Here is an 8,101-nt window from a genome sequence, read left to right as displayed (position 1 = left end):
AAATAAACTGGAAAGTGTGGCTAGATATTATCAATATAAATATAAGGTTGTAAAAATTATTTAACTGATGTTAGATAAAATTTAATCTAAAATTTTAAAAATATAAATTATAAAATACCTTAACACCAACAGAATTTAAGTGTTAATTATAATAAATTAAATAATAATATTATTAACTCAAATTAATAATAATATATTTTAAAATTAAAGATTTTAAAAAAAAAAAATGTAAATTTTAAAAAAAAGTATAGTTTAACAATAAATAAAAACAATTTTGTAAATTTATTTTACAAAATAAATAATAGTGAAAGTCTATTTACTTTTTAATTTTACAATTTAAAACAAATTTTAATTATTAAAATAAATAATTAAAATAAATTAAAATTTAAAATGAATTTCTAAAATTCTATAAACGAAGAAAATCAAAATTAATTTTTGAATATTTATATTTTTTAAAATATTATTTCTAACAAATATTTAGAATAAAAAAATATAAAGTTATTGAATGTTGTAAATATTTTTATAATATTATTTACATATAGTGTACTTAAAGAACTGAATCATCTTAGTATTTAAAGGAAAAAAATGTAACAACGATTTTCTTAGTAGCGGCGAGCGAATAGAAATTAAAAATAATATTATGGTTTCATAATATAGTGAAAATGAAATTTTATTAAATAATATGTAAAACAATGTTATAATTTGTTTGAATTGCGTTTTATTTAGTACTATCTGAAAAATTTTTAATATTATAGAATTTTATAGCGTACAAGTACTGTGAAGGAAAGATGAAAAGATTTTGGATAAAAAAGTGAAAAGAACATGAAATTTTAAATTTTATAAAGTTTATTTAATTAAATTTAAATTTAATTTAATTAAATGCTTGTTGAAGAATGAGTCGGCGAGTTATAATTATTTATAATATTAAATATTACATAGTGTATTAAGAGGTAAATCGAGTTTTAAAAAAACATACACATTAAATAATTATAGACCCGAACCCAAATGATCTAATTATGCTCAGAAAATAAAACGTATTAAAACGTTTATTGTTCGAACTAGTTGATGTTGCAAAATCATTAGATGAAGTGTAATTAGAGGTGAAATGCTAATCGAATTTGGAGCTAGCTGGTTTTCTCTGAAATGTATTTAAGTACAGATGAATATAAATAATAAAAGATAAAGCTCTACATTGTGTGTATATAGATGTTCCTATCAATATGCACATTGAGTAAACTATAAATTGTTATTATATTTTAATTATAAAATTGCTTTATAATTAAAATAAATATTTATATGACATTGAGACTGTTAGGGTTAAGCTTAACATGTCGAGAGGGTAACAGCCCTTAATATAAAGTAAGGTTTTAAAATATATGTTTAGGATAAGACGTTTAATTATGATTATGGCTAAAATATAAGCTTTCAAGCGGCTATTATTTAAAGAGTGGTATTGAGCACATTAGAACAGTAATTAAGTATCACAAATAATAGAAAATAAACATATAACCGAATTTATAGATTTAAACTTATTTATTTTAAGAAATTAGAATAAACTACATTTAAAAGGTAAGAGAACGTTTTATTTGTAATTACATAATTTATATGTGAATATAAATAAAAAATAATGTACAAATAAAAGCGATAATGCCGATTTAAGTAATAAAATATTAGATATAAATCTAATACTCCGAATATTTATAGATTTCCTATTAAACGAGTATATCAAATAGGGTTAGTCGAAGTCTAAAAATAAATATTTAATTATATTTGATGACCAATGAGTTAATATTCTCATACTATATTAAAATTAAGTTTAATTAAAATTTAATCTATAATTAAATATGTAAATTTTTTATTTATTTTTGTATAACTTAATAAGCAAATAATAAATGAAAATATTTGTATAGTGCCTTATAGTTAACTAGAAATGTTTAAATTTAAAATATTTTAATATATTCGTATTAAATCTGACACAAGTGAATAGGTAGTAAAAATACCAAGGAGATGAATAAATTTTCTTTAAGGAACTAGGCAAAATTATTCTGTAACTTAGGGATAAAGAATGCTTTTAAAGTGTAACATACTAGGCTCAAACGACTGTTTATCAAAAACACAGGTTCTTGCTAAATTAAATAATGATGTACAAGAACTGACTCCTGCCCAGTTCTAGTAAGTAAAAAAAGGACACTACTATAATGTGTTTTTATAAGCGCTAGTTAAACGGCGGCTGTATTCATAACGGTCCAAAGGTAGCGAAATTCCTTGTCGGGTAAGTTCCGACCTGCATGAAAGGAGTAACGATTTGAGCGCTGTCTTAAAGAAAATTTCAATGAAATAATAATGTCTGTGAAGATACGGACTATTTACACAAGGACAGAAAGACCCTATGAAGCTTTACTATAATTTATGAGTATAATTTATATATTGTGTATGAAGAATATATGGTCAAAATAAATGTAAATTTATTTTTATAGCTGGGATACCATTTGCACAGTATATAATTATTAATAACATTAAATATAAAAATTTATTTAAATACTTATAAATGTGGTAGTTTTACTGGGGCGGTATCCTCCTAAATGGTAACGGAGGAGAACTAAGGGTATTTAAATAATATCTAAAAAGATATTGTTAGATTTTAAAGAAAAATAATACCTTAACTGTTAAATAAACTTATTATACAGAAATTAATGTTGGTCTTAATGATCCGATAAATAAAATTAATAGATGTATTATCGATAAACGGATAAAAGTTACTCTAGGGATAACAGGCTGATCTCTCCCGAGAGATTCGATATTGACGGGGAGGTTTGGCACCTCGATGTCGGCTTATCGCATCCTGAAGCTGAATAAGGTTTCAAGGGTTGGTTTGTTCACCCAATAAAGCGGTACGTGAGCTGGGTTCAGAACGTCGTAAGACAGTTTGGTCCATATCCGGTGTAAATTAATAAAACATTGCAATAATTCTTTTTAGTACGAAAGGAATAAAAGAACTATATTAATTGTGTGCTAGTTATTTGAATTTAGTTTAAGTAATTATTAGGTAGCAACATATAGGTAAAAAATAATTGCTGAAAAAATATAAGCAAGAATATGCATTTAAATATGTTTTAATTAATAAAAAATTATTAATAAACAAATAAATATAATATAAATGTAGTTTACATACAGTGATGTATTTAGCTATATATTTATAAATTTAATTTTTTAATTATTTCAAATAAAAATTTAATAAAAGCTAATATAGTTTAAATGGGTAAAATAGCTAATTTGTAATTAGCGAGATACGAGTTCAAGTCTCTTTGTTAGCTTAAATAGCAATATATACTAATATAAAATATTATATATAAATATTTTATATTGTAGCTATATAATTTTTGTAACTATTATTTTGTTTAATATATTTAGTACATGTAGTAGTATTACATTTAATTACTTGTCTTTACACTACTTACTTCAGCTTTATATAATGAAAATAAATTTAAATAAAATTAAAATTCTAAAGAAATTTAATTTATACACATTATACGGATTTACTAATAAATTAAATTTCTATTATTCTACTACTAGAAAATATATATCTTATAAATTAGTAAAAAATATTCAAATATTGAAAACTATTTATAATTTAAAAAACAAAAGATTAAATAATTATCTGGAATACAATATTTATAAGCTTATAGATTTTCTTAAAATTTTAAAATCTAGAGTAGATTATATTTTACTGGAATCTGAATTATTTTTAACTTTAAACCATATTAGACAAAATATAATTCACAGGCATATACTGCTTAACAATAAAACTATAATAAATTATAGTTATATAATAAGCACAAATGACATAATACATCTTTTAAATTTTGATATAAATAAAACTATAAATATCATTATTTATAATTTTTTATTTAAAAATTTAAAAGCTTATTATACGTATAGAAATATATGTAAAAAATTTAAAAATAAAAAATATATAAAAACTATAGTTGTAAATAAAAATTCCATTCTATTTGGTAATTATGTGTGTTATAAAAATTTTAAAGTTTTAATAAACAGCTACAAAAGTTTTAATTATACTTCTATTCCGTCTTATATTATAAATAGAGATAAAATTTAACTACTATATTTATATATATATATATAATTTAATTGATAAAATATTAATCTTCCAAATTAATTTTAAGGGTTTAAGTCCCTTTATATATATGTATCTATCGCTTAGAGGTCAATAGCGATGAGCTCATGACTCATTATTTCATATCAGTAGTTCGAATCTACTTAGATACAAGTATAAAGGTAAATATATCCAAAAGGTTAAGGAAAAAAATTGTGGATTTTTAATATATGAGTTCGAGTCCCATTATTTACCTTTATTTTTATAAAGTCAGAAAGATGTCTGAGAGGTTAAAAGATGTAAATTGCTAATTTATTATGTCAAGGGTTCGAATCCCTTTCTTTCTTGTTAGAAATGTGGTGAAAAGGTAAACACGATGGACTTTAAAAATATTTTTATATTTAAAGATAGTTATAATATAAATAAATTTTTAACATTTAAGAATACAACTTCTGGAATTTTAAAATTAAAATTCAAACGACTTTACTTAAATTATTTTATTGTTTAAAATATAGAAAAAGTCTTTTATAACATTAAATTTTAAAAATAAATACAAATTTAATAAAAGAAAATCCATTTATCTAAAAAATAATAAGGGTTCGAGTCCCTTCATTTCTAGAATGTTAATATTATGTAAATGTTTAACACACTTTTTAATACTATAAAAAGAAATTATAATTTAATGGTTAAAATATTATATTGTCGTTATAAAAATATGAGTTCAAGTCTCATTAATTTCGTTTATAAATTAAAGCTTTAATCGTCTAATGTTAAAGACATTTTCTTTTCAAGAAAAAAATAGGAATTAAATTTTCCTTTAAAGTGCGTTTTAAGTAAGTACCTAAGTGGTTAAAAGGAATAGATTGTAGATCTATTGATACAAAATTCTACATCAGTTCGAATCTGATCTTACTTAAACATATATTGAATATTAAATTTAATTATTTACAGCTATATAATTTAAATATAAAATATATAATTGCAGATTATATTATCTCAGCTAAAATCTGAGTGTAGCTTTGATTACAAAAAACTAATAACTTCGCACCAATACTATTTACACAAGATTACTAGCTTAATAGGTAAAGTATTCGCTTTTTAAGCGAGGTGTTCTGAGTTCGAATCTTTGGTAATCTAAAACTAATTATTTGAGAAAGTTAATTATCATAGAATAATTAAACTATTATCTAAAACAATATATAATTTTAAATGAACAGCTTATTATTAAATATAAACTTTTATTTTAATATAAACTTATTAAAATTTTCAAATTATAATATTATTATAAAAAATTTATATAAATATGGTAAGTCGTATAAACATATGCTTACATATTTAAAAAAAATTTTAAAAACAAAAATTTTTAATTTAAAAAATAAATACAATAGAACAAAAAGCAAAAATAAATATTCTAAAACATATTATCCTTCATCACACAACGTAAAAAAAGGTCTTGCATGGGTAGGATTACGTAATTTGAAGTTAAATACTTATAGTAAACTATGCGTAAAACTACTGCTTCCTTCTTTATTTAATTCTAGAAGCAATATAATAATACATAATTTAGAATATGTAAAATTTTTATATTGCATTACTAGTTTAAACAAACATAGGTATTATAAAACTATTTTACAAAATTTAAAATATTATAATTACATATTAAATTATAACAGTAATAAACAAACTATAACAAAATCATTACAATACAACAATATAAATATAATTTATTAAAATGACAATATTTACTATACGTTGGAATAAAAAAATAGGAAAAAACTGTAAAGGTAGAATCATAGTAAGACATAAAAAATCTGGATACAGTAATCATTATATACCTGTAGACAGAAACTATTTCAATAAAGTGTGCTCTAATAATTTTTATTTTATTCTTAAAAATATAAAAATTAATAATGTTTTTAGAAATTCTAAATTAATATTAAGTGTATGTATAAAAGGGCCTATACAAGGAGAATCTAGGTATATACTTAAACCTTATAAAAAAACATACGGAGATTTTATCAAGTACTATAACAGAAGTATTAAAACTGAAGGAGATGTAGACCTGTTGGATAATTTTTCTGTTGGCAACAAAATTTATAATATATACATAAATACAATGCAATCTTATAAATTGTGCACTTCTGCTTTATCGTACGCTATAATTATATCTAAATACGAGAATTTTATTATATTAAAGCTACCTTCAGGAAAAACTATTAGAATAAGTAACAGTGATTTGGCTTCGTATGCTTTTTCAGACAAGATAGAAGAGCCAAAATACAAAACAGCTGGATATAAAATTAAATTAGGTCGTAGGCCTAAAGTGAGAGGAACAGCTATGAATGCCTGTGACCACCCACACGGAGGTGGAGAAGGGAAAGCTCCTATAGGTAGGAAAACTATATACTCTTTTACAGGTAGAAAGTGTAAAGGAGTTAAAACTGTAAAAATTACAAAATGACAATATACACTAATTGGAAAAAAATTTTTATACCAAAAGATATATATAAAAACATACAACGTAAAAATTTAAGTTTAAGTAAATATTTTGTATTTAAAACTTATAATCGTAATATTATTGTTTCGTCTTTATTTAATGATACTATTATAAAAGTTTACAATGGTAAAAAATTTTTTCCAATAAAAGTTAACTCTTTGAAGTTTAATTTAAAATATAGATTTTTTATACCTACAATTAACAGAAAAGTAAATTAAATAAAATGACAAAATCTATTTCTCCTATAATTTTTAGACAAAATTTATTTTTAAATTCTACTATTAATAAAATACATATTAAACTGTATAAAACGTTAAATTATTTAAATTATTTTAAATTTTTTCAACTAATACTTAATACTATTTATATGTATAAAAAAACGTTAAAAAAAATAAGAATAAATAGAAAATTTTTATACTTTACATGTAGTTATACTGACATAAATAATATATGTCTAAATATATGTTTTTATGGCTTATTTGGAAAAAAACATAAAAGCTCCATTATACCCTCTTATATGGCGTTGTATAAGTTTACATCTTATTTAAACTATTTTTTACACCATAATTTAAATGTATATAATAGAAATTTATTTATATGGGTACTTATACCATGTGTGGTAAATACGGGTAGAAACAAATTTTATATAATGAATAGTTTAAAATATTGTATATTAAAAAACACTAATCACTATTCTAAAATAATTTCACTTTGTAATAAAATTTTAACATACAAATTTAAAAATAGGATAAGTATTCACGGAATAAAAGTTAAATACTCTGGGTGCACTCATAAAGGAGGAGAAAAAAAAAGAACATTTGCTTATTCTAAAGGAGATGTATCTATTTGCTCTGTAAAAGAAAATATAGAGTATATAAACAGCTCAATAAACACTTATAAAGGTACTATAGGTATAAAATGCTGGCTAGTTTTGTAGTGTAATGGCAAATTTAAGGCATATATTTAATAAAAAATACAATAATAATCATAGTATAAAGTTACAAAAAATAAATAGAAATAATAAGCTTCACTACGGAGACTGGGGTATAATATCTTGTGAAGAAGGTGTTGTTACACCTAATCAAATAGAGACTGTTAGGTGCCTATTGTCTAAAAGTATAAAACATATAGGTAAAATGTGGACTAAAATACTTCCAGATAAGCTTGTAACACGTAGACCTAAGGACTCAAGAATGGGTTCAGGTAAAGGTAAGCCACATGTGTGGGTTTTTGTGGTTAGGCCTGGAGATATACTTTTTGAAGCTACACAAATACCTTTATATAGCCTTATAAAAACTTTTAAGTTATTGAGGCATAAACTTCCCATAAAAACTAAATTAATATATAAAAATGGTATCTACAGTAATTAAATCTTATAATAAATCTTTATCTTGTCATTGCGCACGTTATAAAAAACATAAAAAATATAACAAAATTTTAAAATTTAATAGTTATTTTAAAATAAAGGATGTTAGAAATGAGTTTAAATT

At 22.0% G+C, this 8,101-nt stretch overlaps 5 protein-coding genes and 11 non-coding genes across 16 annotated transcripts; all 16 read left to right on the top strand. All coding sequences in view use genetic code 11, as the record gives it.

Annotated features, from left to right (window-relative positions):
- Positions 1–241: 241 nt before the first annotated feature.
- On the top strand, positions 242–325 carry BBOV_VI_pgt24. Its single transcript has one exon. It is a non-coding gene; the product is annotated as a tRNA-Thr (tRNA).
- A 2,915-nt stretch (positions 326–3,240) lies between these two features.
- BBOV_VI_pgt23 lies at positions 3,241–3,314 on the top strand. Its single transcript has one exon. It is a non-coding gene; the product is annotated as a tRNA-Thr (tRNA).
- A 138-nt stretch (positions 3,315–3,452) lies between these two features.
- Positions 3,453–4,137, top strand: BBOV_VI_pgp01 (Ribosomal protein S4 superfamily protein). Its single transcript has one exon — positions 3,473–4,117. It carries the CDS (start codon positions 3,473–3,475, stop codon positions 4,115–4,117), a length of 645 nt encoding a protein of 214 aa, YP_010510681.1.
- BBOV_VI_pgt22 lies at positions 4,135–4,206 on the top strand. The gene has a single exon. It is a non-coding gene; the product is annotated as a tRNA-Gly (tRNA).
- Position 4,207: 1 nt separating this feature from the next.
- On the top strand, positions 4,208–4,287 carry BBOV_VI_pgt21. The gene has a single exon. It is a non-coding gene; the product is annotated as a tRNA-Met (tRNA).
- Positions 4,288–4,296: 9 nt separating this feature from the next.
- On the top strand, positions 4,297–4,369 carry BBOV_VI_pgt20. The gene has a single exon. It is a non-coding gene; the product is annotated as a tRNA-His (tRNA).
- A 17-nt stretch (positions 4,370–4,386) lies between these two features.
- Positions 4,387–4,461, top strand: BBOV_VI_pgt19. The gene has a single exon. It is a non-coding gene; the product is annotated as a tRNA-Ser (tRNA).
- A 321-nt stretch (positions 4,462–4,782) lies between these two features.
- Positions 4,783–4,854, top strand: BBOV_VI_pgt18. The gene has a single exon. It is a non-coding gene; the product is annotated as a tRNA-Asp (tRNA).
- A 13-nt stretch (positions 4,855–4,867) lies between these two features.
- BBOV_VI_pgt17 lies at positions 4,868–4,939 on the top strand. The gene has a single exon. It is a non-coding gene; the product is annotated as a tRNA-Glu (tRNA).
- Positions 4,940–4,945: 6 nt separating this feature from the next.
- BBOV_VI_pgt16 lies at positions 4,946–5,030 on the top strand. Its single transcript has one exon. It is a non-coding gene; the product is annotated as a tRNA-Tyr (tRNA).
- Positions 5,031–5,063: 33 nt separating this feature from the next.
- On the top strand, positions 5,064–5,134 carry BBOV_VI_pgt15. The gene has a single exon. It is a non-coding gene; the product is annotated as a tRNA-Cys (tRNA).
- A 44-nt stretch (positions 5,135–5,178) lies between these two features.
- On the top strand, positions 5,179–5,251 carry BBOV_VI_pgt14. Its single transcript has one exon. It is a non-coding gene; the product is annotated as a tRNA-Lys (tRNA).
- A 52-nt stretch (positions 5,252–5,303) lies between these two features.
- BBOV_VI_pgp02 (hypothetical protein) lies at positions 5,304–5,870 on the top strand. Its single transcript has one exon — positions 5,324–5,845. The coding sequence runs from the start codon at positions 5,324–5,326 to the stop codon at positions 5,843–5,845; it is 522 nt and encodes a 173-aa protein (YP_010510680.1).
- On the top strand, positions 5,827–6,595 carry BBOV_VI_pgp03 (Ribosomal Proteins L2 C-terminal domain family protein). Its single transcript has one exon — positions 5,847–6,575. The coding sequence runs from the start codon at positions 5,847–5,849 to the stop codon at positions 6,573–6,575; it is 729 nt and encodes a 242-aa protein (YP_010510679.1).
- Positions 6,596–6,804: 209 nt separating this feature from the next.
- Positions 6,805–7,563, top strand: BBOV_VI_pgp04 (Ribosomal protein S3 C-terminal domain family protein). Its single transcript has one exon — positions 6,835–7,548. It carries the CDS (start codon positions 6,835–6,837, stop codon positions 7,546–7,548), a length of 714 nt encoding a protein of 237 aa, YP_010510678.1.
- BBOV_VI_pgp05 (Ribosomal protein L16p/L10e family protein) lies at positions 7,533–8,006 on the top strand. Its single transcript has one exon — positions 7,553–7,981. It carries the CDS (start codon positions 7,553–7,555, stop codon positions 7,979–7,981), a length of 429 nt encoding a protein of 142 aa, YP_010510677.1.
- Positions 8,007–8,101: the final 95 nt, after the last annotated feature.

The sequence above is a fragment of the apicoplast genome of Babesia bovis (genome assembly GCF_000165395.2).
Source record: "Babesia bovis T2Bo apicoplast, complete genome".
Taxonomy (NCBI): Eukaryota; Apicomplexa; class Aconoidasida; order Piroplasmida; family Babesiidae; genus Babesia; species Babesia bovis.
Note: the sequence above shows the minus strand (reverse complement) of the source record. Positions and strands in the feature narration are given on the sequence as shown.